Source organism: Heloderma suspectum, chromosome 4, assembly GCF_057233095.1.
Source record: "Heloderma suspectum isolate Gila_16-S chromosome 4, 16-S_ref, whole genome shotgun sequence".
NCBI classification, from domain to species: Eukaryota; Metazoa; Chordata; class Lepidosauria; order Squamata; family Helodermatidae; genus Heloderma; species Heloderma suspectum.
The window spans coordinates 266,174,871-266,192,145 of record NC_139461.1 but is presented as its reverse complement, the minus strand read 5'-3'; the positions used below and the strand labels follow the sequence as shown (position 1 = coordinate 266,192,145).

Sequence of the window (17,275 nt, the reverse complement as noted above, 5' to 3'; positions counted from 1 at the left end):
TTAAAAATAATTTAAAAAGCAATGCTGAAATGTTTCGGAACTCTGTCCCACAATAGAAAATAGTCCATTTGTAAAAAGTTCACAATCTAGGCTAAGCAAAACTCACCAGTAGGCTAGCTCCAGTCTGGAATAAGTTGTAAGGATAAAGAATGCGTTCATAATGAGCACGGATATGTGAACCTACAGCTTTGCCAGGAGCAAACCCCATCTTGGTGGCTATTTTAGTCCATTTTCTGTCCTTACAGACCAAGTCAAATCCACCTTCTTCTGCAACTAGCTGCAAAAGAAAATGATTACACAATCAAATCTATGTATGTACAAGGTATGTACGAGCTAAGAAATGGAAACGGCTTTGCTTCAGTATGCCGGCGATACTTTATAAATAAATACGACATATCCAGAAAAAAGTTATAATTTTAACACAATGATTTAATGTGCCAGACAAAAATAACGTTTTAAGTAATATACCCATTCCACATTTATGATCCTAGATTCTAGAATATTTATCAACTCAAGGGCTTCAGGACTGAACAACTCTATATTCACTTGCTTACCCCTCAAAACAAGCATGCCTTCACCCTTTACTTGCGAGACTTACCCTATTAAGCTGGAACAAATCCAAGATCTTTCTTTCTACGTGTGGAATTTTAAGTGTGCATCCTTGGAGTTCCCAGAACTTTGCAATCTGGTCCAGAAAATTCAGTTTTACCCGTGTCTGGGCCTGTTAGAATACAGTGTAATTATATTGCTCAGCTTACCTATCATTTTGTGGTTTTATCTTTAGTATTCTCCAATCTGTTTTGTATATTGGAAAAAAAGAATCTGAAAAGAAAGGTAGCCACTGACTCTTCATGCTAAAAAAGCATTTATTCTCCTATGCTCATTTCAATGTTTCAGGCAGCAGTATGGAAGAAGCATCTGCTGTACTTTTGAGCAGCCATGTATGCCACTTAAATAATACTTTTCTGCACAAATACAGATGGCATTCTAACACAGTACTGAACACATTGGTTTAAAATACTCCTTCCTCTTTAAAATGACCAAAAACAAATTTATTATCTAATATACTGGATGGAATATATCGTCAAAAGGAGCTTATAAACAGGGAGAGATGTCAACAGTGGAACCACCCAAGGATGTGTATTGGGACTGGTGAATTACAGCTTGTTCATAAACAATCTGAAATCGGGGTGAGCAATGAGATGGCCATGTTTGCTGATGACACCAATTATTTAGAAGAGCTAAAACAAAAAGCAACAGCAACGAGCTCCGAATGATTCTCTCCAAACTGGGGGAATGGGCATTAAAATGGCAAATTTGATTCAAATGTGGTTTTGTATTCCAGGGTACAGTTTGAGTTTAACCCCGTATAAGTACACTTTGTATTCCCTGTTTATATGCAAGAAATCTAAAACGTATGTCTTGAAATTAGACCTGCTATTTTAATTTAAAACGACTGTATTTTTCTCAATACACTTTCAAGTACCCATTTCGATAGAGCCAACTGTAAAATTATGTACATTAGTTTACTTAATTACCTCCAATTCATTCAGCCTTTGGATTCGTGGAGTAAAGTGAAGTTTATCAACATCACATGCAAATGGAGGTTGCCAGTCCTAGGGCAAGGAAAGAAGAAAACATTAATATGTTGACAGACCAAACATAATACACAATTAAGAAGAACTTGGTCAATGTCAGGTGTAAAGAAATCTAACAGGAAAAGTTTTATATGGTTATCTCTTAATAGCATTAAGGAAGACAGTGTGGTCCCCTTGTGTTTTGTCATGATTTTATACTATGGAACTTAATGAAATTATTTTGTTCAAGTATTGTCGGACAAACAGTAAGACATCCAGTTGGCTTGAAGTGTCCCAGTAAGTGAAAGTATAAGGGACGTTAAATATTTCCAGTACAAACCAATTCTCTTGTAACATATAAACAACCATGCTAGTATGGAAACAATTTCACAGGAACCTTCTATGCTATTTCATCAATAAAAGTAAGAAATAAAGAAAATATTAATAATGGGAAACCACCACCCCCATACCCGGGTGTCTCAGGTTTGTCTTTGTGTGTAATGATGGAAATCATTTAATAGGTTCTTTTGAAACTATTGGAGCGTCCAGATGACACTTTTATTGAACAGACCCACTTTCATTCAAGGAATTTTATGGGGGGTCCAGGTGACGACATCTCCAGTTTGTAGCTCTCCTGTGTTTTCCCACTACTTCCATCTTTTTTCTTACCAGAAAAAAATCTGTTTAGGAAGAAAAGACAGAACAGCTGCAGAACGTCTTTTGACTGGTAGCACTAGGAATCCTCCATCTGCAAGCACCCACTGGCACCAAGAGGATTGTGTGTGATATAGTTAGTTAATAAGAAAAAAAACAAATTATTCCATTTCAAGAGATACCTTTGGTTAGGATGTTACCATTCACCTTGGTATTTTTAAACAATCATTAGTTTCTTTCATGAAGCAGAAGATGGAGATATCTGAGGCGTGAGATGCAAGGAAGAGTTGGAGATGGAGTTATAAAGAGGCCTTACCACCACATTGCAAGAACAATGCACTTGACAGACTCCCAAATTGCATTTCTGCACCAAACACCTAAAGGTGTTTTGTATTCGGCAACACTGAATGTACTTTTCCAACATCAAGTCCTAAGCATGTTGCTTGACTGGTAATTTAGTCAAACACATTAGAATGCTTTCATCGCTAATATTACTACTTATGAATCTCTGATCTTTGTGATGATTTTGAAACACTTTAATTTTAAAATATTTTATTAAACATATATAACAAAATAAAAACAAAAAACTGACGAAAGATGGGATAAATGCGTATTTTAAAGTACATATTTTGAAAACATATCAAACTATACAATAGTACTGATATTACAACATTAAACTTTATAACAGAGCAATCCTATGGTCTGTAGGAGAGCATCCCAGGGACCATAAAATATGTCAGAGTCCCCCTCCCAAAGCCCTGGAGCTCCTACAACCTTGGGAGGGGGCCTCCACATTCCTGAGGTTAGAGAAGTGAGCTCAGAACACCTTGTAGAGGTATAAAAGGGGGCATTCTGATGTATATGAAAGGAAGATGAGAGGCCGAGATCCACTGTTCCTAGTGGCTTCTCAGGTCTGGCAGCATGTTCTCTCTAGATAGAGGGCCATCTGGAGGAAAAAATAAAAAAAGGAAGACAGAGAGGCAAAAATTGCTTCCATCACTCCTCCAACCCTGCTGGCAGCAGACCACCAGGGCACAGGATACGCAGAAGCCTCCGGGATCGGAAGATCCAGTGTGGTATAGTAGTTAGTGTTAGATTGGGACTCTGAAGACGTGGGTTCTATTCCCCACTTGAACACGATGCTCACAGGGTGACTTTAGGCCAGTCACTGACTAGTTTCACACGACTGCTATGGTTCATCATGGCTTATTTAAGCCACATTGAGCTGTGGCACCACGGGCACCATTTTGAAAATTCAAAACAGGCCATGGGTTCTGCGAGGATTGTTTAACGCTCACACAACCCACACCCACCAGGTTCGGACAACACGAAAAGCTGCAGTTGTGGCCTGAATATTCAAAATGGCCACTGGCACACATCACAGCGAACTGTGGCTTAAATAGCCACAGTGGGCTGTTTCATCATGCAAACAGGTCCAATGACTTTCAGCCTAACCTACCTCACAGGGTTATTGTGAGGATAAAATGTAGAAGAGGAGGCAAGCCCCCTTGGGTTGCTTGCAAGAGGGAAAAAAGGCGGGACATAAATGTAATTAGTAATTAATGATAAGCCAACCAGTATCATATAAGAGGGCTCATAACAGATTTTAAAAAGCATTTTTTCAAACTATTTTGCCTTAATTTTATATACACTGCTTTCTCTAATTTGCTACATTCCATGTTTATTTACAAGGTAGTTTGTTGGTCTTCCATTTGGCAGGAATTAACATGCTGACTGCTAATAAGTTAACTAATGTCAGACTAGATGTATCCAAATATTCACTCAAATTCCCCTCAAAAATTACATTGTCCCCCCTCTCCCGGTCCAAAAATAAACTAAGTATAGATATAGCTTTCCTGAACCAGTAATTGAGTAGGTAATGGACTGGATGAGGGTGAACAAACTGAGACTCAATCCAAACAAGATGGCGGTATTGTTGGTTGGTCAGAAATCCTGTTTTACAGTCTGGGAATGCTTAATGATCCAACACTGTTATTACAGGCTCCAGTGACCTTTGTGGCTCACAGCACCTTTTATCAACTTCAGCTGGTAACACTACCTGCGATCTTACCTGGATGGAGACAGCTTGCCTACAATTATCCATGCTCTGGTAACTTCCTATTTGGACTATTGCAATGCCTTTAGAAATGGTTAGGAAACTGCAGTTGGTCCAAAATACGTAGGACCACTAGATTATTAACTGGAACCAGACAGTTTGATCATATTTGTCAAGTGCACTGGCTCCCAGTCTTTTTCCAGGTCCAATTGAAAGTGCTGGTTTTAACTTTTAAAGCCCAAATGGCTTTGGAACAGATCACCAGAAAGACCACCTTCTACCGTATCTACCTACCTGAACCTAAGGATCTTAGAATCATAGAATAGTAGGATTGGAAGGGGTCTACAAGGCCATCAAATCCAACCCCCTGCTCAATGCAGGAATCCAAGTCAGAGCATGCCTGACAGATGGCTGTCCAGCCTCGTCATGAATGCCTTCAGTGTGGGAGAACCCACTGCCTCCCTAGGTCATCGGTTCCATTGTTGTATTGCTCTAACAGTCAGGAAGCTTTTCTTCAGAAGCCCTGTTCCGAGAGCCCCACCAAATGAAGTGAAACAAGTAACTACCAGGGAGAGAGCCTTTATGGTAGTGGAACCCCAGCAATAGAACAGCCTTCCCAGAGAGGTTTGTCTGACACCATCCCTGTGCACATTTTGGCACCAGGTTTCTGCTCCTTTCTGCTCTCCCTGGCCTTTTAAATAACTCATGTAGTCTGGGCTGCTTAGAGAGCAATCCTATGGGGGAGACGGCCGTCTCCAAACTTGGAGGTGACCGCCTATCCAGTGCAGGGCAGGAGGAGTGGTGAGGAGCACATCTCCTCCACGCTCCAGCTGCCCTGCAGTTGTGGCTAGACAGCTGATTGCAGCTGTCTAGCCGCGGGACCTCGGAGCGTGGGATGGGGAGGCCAGATGACACATAGGGAGTGTTGAACCAGCACTTCTGACCTCCTTGCCCTGCCCTCAGGAACGCCCCATTTCCCCCGCTCCGTGCTGCTCTTATGAGTGCAGCGCATGGGGCTGATCCGCGCTGCCTACGAGGCAGCGGGAGAGGGCAGTTCTCTAGGAACTGACCAATCCTATGGCCATCTAGCGACCATAGGATTGCGTCCTTAGTTTTAAAGTGTGCTTAATTTTATCGTGTTGTGTGCTTTGTTTTCTTGTTTTTCTTTTTCTTTGTTTGTGCCACCACAACTAACTGAGCATGTGTTATGAATCAGCTATAGCAATCCTGTGTGTATAATTTCTAGCCTGTAGCAAAATTAGATTCCTTTTCATTAAATATAGAGATTAATGATATTAACAATTTTGTTTTCCTTCACAGTATTGAGTGCTGATGTATAAACAGAGGAACTACTGTACAGTGATGACAGTATTCTTCCAATGTGTCCTCCAAGATAAGAAAGAATGAGTAAGCATGGTCCACTTGGTATATAATGGCGATGTGCCAACCTAAAGATAACAATACACATAATTATTGCTAGGAATATTTAAGAGGTACCTGAAATTAGAAAACAAGCATATTCTGGAATTGTTTTAGTAGCACTGAAAAGGGCAAAAATGTTCTGAAGACTGGCTATAGGCCCCATAATTTGAAACACAGTAGCAACTTTGTTCTTAGAGAATAACTTTCTTCACCATTATAAGTCATCCACTGTACAAACCCACAACTTCAAATATTAAAATTCTCAATTATTTAATGCTCCACACAGAGAATGAAAAAATTCGTCCTATAAAAATTACTGCAAACTCAAATGCCATATTTCAATTAGTGTGTGATCCACTAATTCATATTCAGCTCTCCACCCTTGGATTTTAAGGTGTGTATGTATACCAAGCTTCTTAATTTGTACAGTATACCAACTCCAGGCTGTTCTCACAGCCTTAGGTGCATTCACTTGTCTCGATCTGGTTCATCACACGTTAGGCATGGCTGAGCATGCCACAGTTCACACAAAAAAACCATCAGGTTGGTTTCTACATGTTGAGGGATGCAATAGAACAAATTATCCTTATATTACCATAGATAACAATACTTGTGTTTTGCACCACAAATCACAAGGTCTCCAATCCTTGAGCAAGGGTTGAATGTACCCTTCTACATGCCAGCTTAAGCTTCTTTTGGGAATGAAAATGCAAGATTAAATAGCATTAATACAATCAGACAAAAGACATGCAAGAATTGTTGTAGTCTTTAAAACTCACTTCAAGATCACTGACAAAGGAAGAGGGGAAGATGGCCTCCCTGAATAAGTCCTAGAGAAACATTTACAGAAAAAGACCCAAGTCATAGTATCTCCTAACCGCTTTTATGGCTGCAGCAGGATTAGAGACAAATGGGGTTTCCACAGCTAGGATGTTGCTTTTGAGAACTTTCCATGGACAAGGGAGCAACAAGGAAAAAGATCTCCTTAACCTTAAAAACTGCACATTTTCTTGAGGGATCAGTCAACCAAATTCAGACTACTGAGAAATAAGTTGGTATAGGTGGCAATTAGCAAAATGAACTGCAACAGAACTAGGTATTGTCGACCGAGGAGGTCTTGTAAGGAATCTCAAAGGGCCATGCTATGAAGTGGTTCAGAGAAATTGAATAAATAATTCGAATGAAAAATTAAACCGCCTCTGTTTTAAAAGCACTCAGAGTTAGTTCCTAGATGCCTTTTCAAAACCTCCAAGAAAAGAGAGTGACTTCTTAGACCAATTGCGTACACAAGGAAAGTGCAGAAAACTGAAAATTATAGGTTTTCCAATTGACTGTCCTGCCAACTCCAGAATATAAAATCCAAACCATTGATTAGATTTAAGGTAATGTAAATACCTTCCTCTGCCTATCATCATCAGGCAGATGTGCACCCCACTTCCGTTTTTCCATGTATTAATATTTTGAAATTAACCTTTTCTAGTCTGGATGTGTGAGATGAGGTGATAGCCAGAATGTAATGAGAGAGGCCTGCCAAATATGAGCCCTTTGCTTAACAGAAGTACACCTCTAAGTTTTCATCAGTCAGTTCACTTCTTCCCTCTCCTATGGTATAGTGCTCTCAACCAGGTTCTATACTGCTCACTCCCCCAGCACCATTCTGCTTTGCTTTGGCAAGTTTAGGTCTGCCAAAAGGTTATTTTTCTTGACAAAACCATGTCCTTTGATAGTACAAATGCAATGTCTTCACGCTCTATGCCAGGGGAAGCACCTGTTGAATTTCTGCTTCCTATGTAACTGCTAAAAGCACAGTGCTTCTCTCTGGCAATGATATTTTCAATCACACTTACAGTCCCTTCACAGACTATCTTCTCATGATAGTGCTAGAAAACTTTCTTCCATGCTACTTGGATCCAGTACTTCATCTAAAATAGTCAACAATGCTATTCTTAATATTAAATATCCTCACATAAGAAAGTGAAATGCTTAAGAAGTAGACCATGTAAGCTTTATCTTCTTACCAAGGAATGTAGATCAGTCCTATTCTACAATGAAAAGTAGTAAGATATGTAAAGTTGAGAGCCATTCTTCTATCCCAGATATTCCATGAAGATATCCCATGAAGCAATGCTATTCCAACATTGCTTCATTACAAAGAAATCTGGAAACAATATGCACATTCTTGTCAACAAATAGCCAGCGTAAGGACTGGTTCAGATGTAATGACAAACCATGACATGTTGTTATATGAATAAGTTGATACAAGCCTTGGATTTGTGTACTCCTCACTCTCCTTTGCACACAAATGGAGATTTAAAGCTTCAAGTCTTTGGTTAGCAAAAACCATGGTTTGTTCATGCATCTGAACATTGCAAATCATGGTTTCTTCAAACCACAGTTTAACAAGCCAGGATATTGTGCTAGCTCATTCATGCTGTATTATGTTTGAACCTGGCCTTAGAATGACAACTGCTGAACTTAAGTGTTGTAAGCAGTACTGAGGAAGTTTGTCATCAGGAGATGTCATTAGACATAATAAAAATGAACAATTACTTTGGTTTTAACAAAAAGTTTTTCTTTATCCCATTACTTCTGAAATAATGAGGCCTCAGGTAAAGCAGATGGTATCCAAACATAGTTCTTTCCTACTGGAAGTAAAACAACAACAACAAAGCAGAGCATTAATCCCAACTTGTATTTTGTTTCATAAGTTATAGAAGCTGGACCTTTTCTCAACAATTTGTAACAATTCATTGAAAAAGTGAGTTTTAAGCTGAATACAAAAGTCATTAACAAAGAATAAAACTTATAGGGGAAATAATTCTGAAAATACTGGTCACAGAAAAACAACAAATGGATGAGCATAAACACACAGTACACTAAAGTAGTGACACACATGATTCCTGGACATTAACAGACAGCTAAAGCCATATCTAAACTAAACTAGAATACTTTTATATATTTAGTATCAACCCACTGGTCCACAAAGCAGCTTACCCAAGCTCAAACGCTAACCATATCATTAAAAAAATAAAGGCAATAACAAAACCAGAATATCCAATCAACAAATCAAAACTCAAGCCCTCTGAAATAGAACTGTCTTGACCCGCTATCAAAAATTGGCTGAAAATGTGAGCCTCCCTCAGGACTGAATTCCACAACTTCCATGCTGCCACTGAGAACGCCATGCCACATGTTGCATATTTAAATATACAAATTTGAGACAGTTTACCTCCATTACTTCAATGAAACTAAAATTATTTAAATCCAAATATTCCAGCTTTGATGAGTTCTGGTTGGGTTATTAGGCAAAGACTTCTAGTAATGTGACTGGCTGGACAAAACAAAGCCTTGACCTCATCTCCATTCATTTTAGTCCAAAAAAAGAGGTCTTCAACTAGCTCACTGTCACCACTTACAGTTGGCATTGCTGGTGGAGAAAGGAAGCACCCCAGGACTTTGGAATGACTATCTGCCTGCCTCCTTGGCAGTGCTCTAAAGACGACACCACACCTGGGAATGAGCTTCTCTCCCCATTCCACAGCATCCTTTCCAGTGGTCAACACTGACAGTTTGTGATGGTGCTGCAAAGTAGGAGCACTTCACAGCTCCAGAGAAACCATCACCCATCCCACTTAACATTACAGCACTTCTTTAATAAGTAGGCATTTAGCAGGTGGATGCTTGCAAAAAGCACTGTCATTTAGATAGCATTTTGGACTAGTTATTTGTGGTGTGATACAGGTTTTTCCATTTTAAACAAAAACAGATGCTATGTTTACTGTGGCATTTTTGTTCATATTCACATTGAGAAATATGAATATGGCCTATTCATATTGAGAAAAAACTGCTGTAAGCTATTTCCATCAGCCTACTCCTAAAAGTGGGAGTTGCAGGCCAAAACATTTGGAGGACCATAAGCTGCCCACCCCTGGTTTAGAGGTTAGTGCTAACCAAAATTTGTCCAATTTAGGGTCACAGCAACTATTCTCACAGGAACCAAGAAAATGGAGGAGGGAATCAGTACAAGAGAGAGGGGAGGAGAGGGGGAGTATACAAGCTCACAGCAACTTCTTGATCCTCCAAAGGTTTGGAAGTTCCAAATGCAATGTTTGAACTCTACCACCATGAAGAAAAACACTGGCAGGGATGGGGATGTGACAAGAGGAGGGTCTTGGAAGCTCCTACCTATATATGCAGAATGCTTCACAGAACACTGGTTGTGGTTATGGGTTTAATCACCTAGGTAGAAATATGTGGGGCAGAAGACAGAAAGGCGATAGAAACAAACCTAACAAAGGGCCCAATAAAAGTATTGAAACCAGTGGACGAGTTGAAAGCCTCCTTTCTGGACTAAAAGTATTATTAGCTGCTCCAGTATAGCTATCTTCAGTCCATGCATATGCTCTGAATTGATGTCTGTTTCAGAGGTTTTCATTAGGAAAACGCATATATGTTGTCAACAAATCATTTAATTAGTCTAGCATTTTGGAAGATGACCTGTACTTCTAATGAACTTAGAAGTGATTAATATAAAGCACAATAACTAGGCCAAAGTATGTTCACAACATATAAAGTTTCATATTAGCTTTAAACCTTATTGTAAGTCTCAAGCAAGTATCTAATGTTCCAAAATGAATGGGAACTTGATTTATTAATTGTAAGTGTAGAAGAATTTCCATTCATCATTACTGTGTACTTCTTATTTGCTGCCTTTCAGTTTATACACTATTCCTAATAAAAAGAACAGTTCTCTCTCTCTTGAACATTTTAGGTAGAGAGGATAATTGGCCAGATCTCCATATTACAGTTTCGATGCAAGAAGCAGTGAGTGAAATTGTGTGTTACCTATTTCGCTCAAGGTAAATGCTAGATGGTCAGACCAGAATTTCTTTAAGTGTATAGACGCAATCCAATAAACATGCTTAAGCTGCACTGATTTCGATGTGGCTCAAGTCTCTGTAAGAATCAGCCTGATCCTATGGAGAGTCGGATACATTTAAGTTCATTGCAATCAGTGGGCTTAGACATGCTTAATTCTGCATTAAGTTAGGTTGTGTGCTGGGCTGCAGCTTAACAGTATGTGTTTGAGACCAATGCAAAAAAACAGTCTTCAGTTATGAAGAAGATGGGAACAGGGATCCAGATCTTTATTTAAACATCAAATGCATCAGTATGAGGTATTGAGTGGTATTATATGGACAAATTAAATGCCATGGGCATTTTGTATTTTACATCAAGATGTGGGCTGCCTCACTGTTCTCGAATGAAGCTGTTGCATAGTCAGGTTTCCCCATATCCACTCATATAACTAACAGAAACTGCATATTTTTAAGGACATGGGGAAGGGGCAATGCCTGTTTGAAATATTTTCTCCCTGGTCTGGAGCAACATTCCACTTAGATTATTATTTTATGTTGGTACATTTTAAACTTCCCAATTTGATGATGCCACTAAAAGAATAATACTCCAAGAACAGGGATCTATAAACACCATCACCCAGGGTGATCATAAATGTAGCTCTGGCCTTTAGTATACTCCACTCATCATAGGAGTAATACATTTTTGAACAACCACCCACAGTACATCGAGCTAGAATGTCTCTTCCAAAATGGCAGCAGACTACATCTTGTATCAGGACAAAACATCAGCATCATGGGAGCAAGTGAGGGATTGCTACAAACACACACCTCTCATCACTCCTCCCATGTAAACACTCCCTCACCAGGCAGCAGCTAATAAAAGAGATGGCACTTTATCTCTGTTAAGTAGGAAGCAAGAAAGCTGAATCTCATTGGCTTGTAGAAACAGTTATTGGCTACCAACCCAGCAGAATTTGTGGGTACTTTTTGTCTTCAATTTTTTTCAGTGCCAACAGTCATACAGCCAGCAATGGACCCACCAAAGCAGAGTTGGCCAACTTCTGTATTCTTGACGAGTCACCTTATATTCTATGTATAAGCCTTCCCCAACCTGATGCGCCCCACACATTTTGGACTTCAAATCCCATCAGCCCCAGTCAGCATGGTCAATGGTCAGGAATGTTGGGAGTTGTAGTCCAAAACATCTGGAGGGCACCAGATTAGGGAAGGCTGCTATCCAGAGGCCAGAAGTGTTTTGCGTGATCTGTTCCAATCATGGATGACCTGGCTCTATTATAAAGGTGGTATCACCTACCAATATGGGCTTCAAAAGGGATGGAACACATGCAGTTAGATGGTATGAGATCACAGATATGAAGATGAGACAAGGATACTAACATACTTCCTGAAATATCTCCTCAGATAGCACAAGTTTACACATTTGGGAATTTGGCAAGGAAACTGATGTTCTTCCAGAAAGATTTCCTGAATAGGGCAGATTAGTAGTGATTCACTGCAGCAATTTAAATACATGTTTCATTATTTGTTTTCCTAATAAGTAAAACTGTAAGAATTTTTATTTTATCATGCCTTGATTGGTAGACCACTATGGGCCAAATAATCCAGCCACCAGTTAGCCATCCCAGCATCAGAAATATATCTTAAAGATCACACAGCTATGATGTCTACCTTATTCAAAGGTACTGCAAAGCACAACTGATCACAATGATCAGGGATTTAAAATGGAAGTCAGGTACTCTTTCACAATCTTGGATGCAGAGTTTTTATCTCATTCAGTAACTTTTAAGTTGTATATATAGAAAGATATAGAAACTGAAAGAGAAACTTTTAAAAGGAAGTGTAACTATGATAAGTGGAATTACTTTTAGATCAGAAGGTTGTCCTACTTGGTGTGTATGTGAGTGCCATCCACCAAGCATTGCTTACACAAATAAATGGAACTGCACAGGAACAAAGGTTGGTAGATTTCAACCAGTAGAATAAGACAAGTTCCTAGCACACTACTTTCTTTAGTTAAATATGAATCTTCAGTTTTGTTTTACAATTAAGCTAAAAGTACATATTGAAAAGTGTCCAAATGCAGAAAATGGCTAGAATTAAACTTTCTTTGTAGAACTCTTAAGTTTAGCAAAATGTCTCCTTTATTCTCAGCTCTGAATTAAACTCTTTCAAGGACTTCATACTATACTGGATCCACATTCATACTATTTGAATCCACATATATTATTAGGTCTCCCTGAATGAAGAACGCCTTTATTTTTGGTGAAAGTAGTGTGTTTCTCCTTTTAACAAGCAAATCTTTGTTCCAACAAATCCTTCCTCATCCACAGTTTACCTTTTCTGAGCAAGTACAAGTAACTGTGCTACTAAAGCTACAGCAAATTATATTGAGAAATAATGAAACAACAACTGAAGGGAGTTACTGGTTCAAAATTATCCTTTTGCAGCCTGCTGTAGTGCCTGTTTATACTTCTAATGATGTAGACTTATCACCCTTCCCACTATATATCGCACTCTAAAATGGTGGCCATGTCTGCCTAGGATTCTGAAAGATCTCTCAAAACTCCAAGGCTTATATTTATGTGTTCTCAACTTTAAAATATGGGTACCTGTTTAAAAATTAAACCAGATGGTTCTAGAATGGCCACAGAAAAGATTTTATGGGTACAGAAAACAGTGAAATAAGGAAATCTACAGTCTTAGCTCAACCACAATGCCAACATGGAGGGCAACACCCAAGCAGCTGTTTCACTTAGGTCTTTATACAGTGACTGCTATACAGTATTTATATTGAAAGTAGCAGCCCAGCCCCCAAGAATTTGATGAAGCTTAAACTTTGTTAGACAAAGCACCTGAACCAAACACTCTGCTACCTTCAAAGCATCCAACTCTGTGAATAGGTAAAACTATAATGGCTGCCTCTCTAGCCATAAAAAATCCTCTTCCACTACTTTTGCTGCAGAACTCTAAACCTTTTTTAAGACACAAAATTATACCATATTCCCTTTTCACTAGTTGCCTACAAGTTAAAAACTAGTCCCGCAGTTTACATGTAGGCTTGCAGGCCAGTTTTTCAGTCCTTATAAAGTTGTTTTATTTTGTTTTATTTTGTGTGTTTTTTGAATTTTAAATCTGCACTCATAATGCCTAACTAGATCTTGCTCCTGTATAGAAACAAAAGCCTGAACTGGTCTTTAGAGCCTGTGCCCACTGGCTACCCTTGGACAAACCATCCCAAGAAGGTACTCTAGAAAGAAAGGAAATAACTTCTCCCTTTGGTCTGGAAACCAAGCTTAGAAACGTGTGTGTGTGTGTGTGTGTGTGTGTGTAGGTTGCACGAGTGCGCTGTTTTTTTTTTCCTTGCCAAACCGCTGGATAAGGCACAGAAAAAGGCAACTTTCGGGCGGGGGGAGGGGGGGAGGGGGGGAGGGGAATGGGGTGCCGAGCGAGTACAGTTCTCCGAGTTGAAAGTGAAGCCAGGGGCCAAAGTAAGACTGATGGGGGAGCTCATTGGCAGCCATGTTTAAGTGGGTCTCCCTCGGGGAGCCAAGACTGCTTGGTTGAAAAGACAAGGAGGGTCATTCTACACCTCACCCCGTGTCCAATGGCCCAGTCTCCGGGGACGGGGGGGAGCTACACTGGGTTGCAAAAGAAGTCAATTATTGGGGCAGTAATGCCTTTTAGGGCTCAGGACTCCCAGTTGGCAGGGGCAAGGAATGCGCTGCCCACCCCACTCCCCGAAGCCCCGATCCCCCCCTCTTGCAATGGAGAGCATCTGGCCATCGATACCAGATTTGGGGGGGGGTCCCTCTTTGGGAATCTTTTCCGTGTGTGATGGTGGTGCGAATGGGTTAAAGGAAGCTGGGGACATACAAGTTTCTGAGTGGGGTATGTGCGGGGATGCTGGCTCCCGAGTTGCGCGGTCTTGGGAGAGGGGAGTTATTGGGATTTCGGGAGAAGTGTGTCGGGGGGCGGGGGGGGAAGGCTGGCGGGGGGGGTCTTGTCTCCAAACTCTTCACAGGGAAGCTGCGCTCCCTCCCCTCTCGGCCGGGTGGTGCGTGGGGCGGCAGAACAGGTCGGCGCTGTCCCGCAGGTCGTCGCCAAGGCTCACTCACCGGCGGCGGCCGCACCTTGCAGATCCCCGTCTGCTCGGCGATGGGCCGGATCTTGTGGATAAAGGCGAAAGGGTCAGCGAACTCCTCCCAACTGGGCTCGAAGACGGGGCACTCGGGTGGCGGCAGGAACTCGGCCATGGCCAGCTTGGGTCGCCGGCAGGACGGGCTGCTCGGAGTAAGGCAGCCGTTCCGAACAATCCCCCAACAGCCAAAGCGTCGCGGAGCTCCGCTAGAACGAGCCGTGTGCCTCCGCCAAAACAAGGGAGGGGGAGGAAAAGAGTCCGCGGATGAGGCCAGGCCATGTGGGAAGTGCCTCCTTCCCCTTTTCATATGGGCGCGCGCTCGCTCGCCTTGCATGGGGGGCGACCCTTCTTCTCCACCCCACCCTTTGGCGGTGGGGGTGGGCCTCACAGGCGCCAACTCTCTCCCAAAGGCGCTTGCACAAACCACGCGTGCATCCTCTCCTTTGTAGAAAGGCCTGTTTTGAGACGACTCATGCAGGAGTATAGGGCCTACCAAGCTAAACTATCAGGGTTGACCATGAAAAGCGAAAGCCTTCTGTCCTGCAGTCGTGGGTGTCGCAGGCCTGGCTGGCTCAGTTGTGGCTTTCCACGAAAGGAGATGGGGTAACTATTTGGGGCAAAGAGCGAGCCTACTCCCCGTGCAAGGCCAGGTCGTCAGGGGGGCCCAGGGCTTCATGGTTTTGGTTGGATTGTTCAATCAATCCATCAACCTGTTTGCCTTAAACAGTTGATGTGGCTGACTTACGCTATCAGTCCCGGGAAGTCTGGCAGTGTTAAGGACAGGATGGAACTCTAAAGGATGGAGCAACCTTTCCTTAAACGAGCTGAGGTCGCCTAAGGAACTGGCCCGTGTCTTGGTCAGCGTACAGGGTTTGCACAACAAATTCACTCCATTTTCTTCCTCTAACAATTGAACTAGCTTTAATTTTGCTAGTACTATTCACCCTTTAAAAACAAACAAACTTATGCATCTCTTTTAAATAGCTTCTTGGCTTCAGATAAGGGGATGAGATAGAAAATCCCGTTTTGTTTTATTAGGTTGTGTTCTCACACTGATACCGCCATTTGATTAGTATTTTTTAAAACTTGAAATGCTACTTGGTTTAAATCTAACTCAGTAGGCAATAGGAACCCGGGGGTGGGGGTGGGGGCGGGGGGGGGGGATCCAGGCATTCATTTTACTAGACTTTGCCATATTTTTTGCTAAGCAAAAATGTACTTTATCAAGTTGTGTATTCAGATGCAATAGTTAATTCTACAAGATGATAATGTATATGCAAAGAGGGGACCGGGATTAAGACTCAGAATAAGACTTTTATTTAACTACTCATTGTTTTAAGAACATTTCCATAGTGAAAAGTGGATAAATGTGTCAGATCAAGCTACAGTACATGAAACAAATAATGGCCTGACAACTAAATTAAGCTAGGATTTGCTTATATTCATATTTTGCAGTGTCAGAAAAAAGCCTTGGTTTATTTGTGTGCAACCCATTCCTAATTCAAAATGGAGACTGAGGCCAATGAAGCTAGTATGTTCTGTCTTCTTTCACAATAGTTTTATTTGTTTTCTGAATTGCTCTTATTTCTAAGATTACCTTGTTCCTTTTTAAATTGGGCAACATAGCCTTAGCCCGATCCTATGAAATGTTTGCTTACTCAGATAACCACTGAATTCAATGGTACTTATTCCCAAGTAAGTGAACAGAGGAGTGTAGCCTAAGTGGCTTTTGAAATTATTTCAGTTTCTAACCTACCATTTCCCAAAGGGTCAAGCAGACAACATTTTAAAATCACAGCACAAAATATATTTGTCCATGAAATATACTATCCTAGAATAATTACATCATTTCTTAACGTTGGCCTTTTAAACAGTGACCAAAATAAAAAGAGGTTATATTGTTTCCAGAAGGATGCTGAACCTCTTATAATGAAAGGAGGAGAAAAGCCTCCAGAGGAAAGGATATGTGTGGAGAAGCCACTGAGGACATTTCATTGGGTACCCTTGTCACTTTAATCATGCAAGGATTATGTTATCAATCACCATCTTCATGCTCACGGAAGGGATGGACTTTCAAGTATGTATGGATCGTTTTTAGTAGCATGGATTTTGACAAAACTTCAGTCCTCAATCCAATTCCTCCTGAGTAATCCCACTGTTTTACATTTAGAACTAATCAAGAATAAGATGTTTGGGATTGCAGTTTAAATCAAAACAATTCTGAGGTCTGCCCCCAAGCGTGGGGGACCCAGAGACCATAGAAACAATTTTATCCCTAAAATGAATGTATTCTCATTTTTCTGACTGTTCCATAGCAATTTAGTTGAAGGCCTGTTCTAAACTCCTTATAAAATTATGCAAAGCAGGAGTTTCACAGGATTGGCATGACTTCCTCCTGTAATCCTGCTGTGTAAAACTTTGGGAGTGGTCTTTGTTCCGGGTGCCTGATACGAGATTGTTGCGATGACAGATTCCCTCCAGCTCGTAGCAACAGGGACTCACTAGAGGCCTCTAAGCTAAAGAGTCCATGCAGAGAACACCAACCACA

The 17,275-nt window shown here is 41.0% G+C and overlaps 1 protein-coding gene across 4 annotated transcripts in view; it reads right to left on the bottom strand.

Annotated features, from left to right (window-relative positions):
* Nucleotides 1–15,031, bottom strand: part of KDM5B (lysine demethylase 5B) — a 90,186-nt gene extending 75,155 nt beyond the window's left edge. For 2 of the 4 annotated variants that reach the window (XM_084853734.1, XM_084853735.1), the window contains exons 1-4: nt 14,705–15,031; nt 1,539–1,616; nt 599–721; nt 107–277 (exon numbers count right to left, since the gene is read on the bottom strand). In XM_084853734.1, coding sequence (XP_084709860.1) covers nt 107–277; nt 599–721; nt 1,539–1,616; nt 14,705–14,842 — 510 coding nt within the window. In that variant the 5' untranslated portion in view covers nt 14,843–15,031. Of the gene's footprint in view, nt 1–106; nt 278–598; nt 722–1,538; nt 1,617–14,704 lie in introns of those variants that run through there. The other 2 variants (XM_084853736.1, XM_084853738.1) reach the window with 2 other exon arrangements.
* Nucleotides 15,032–17,275: the final 2,244 nt, after the last annotated feature.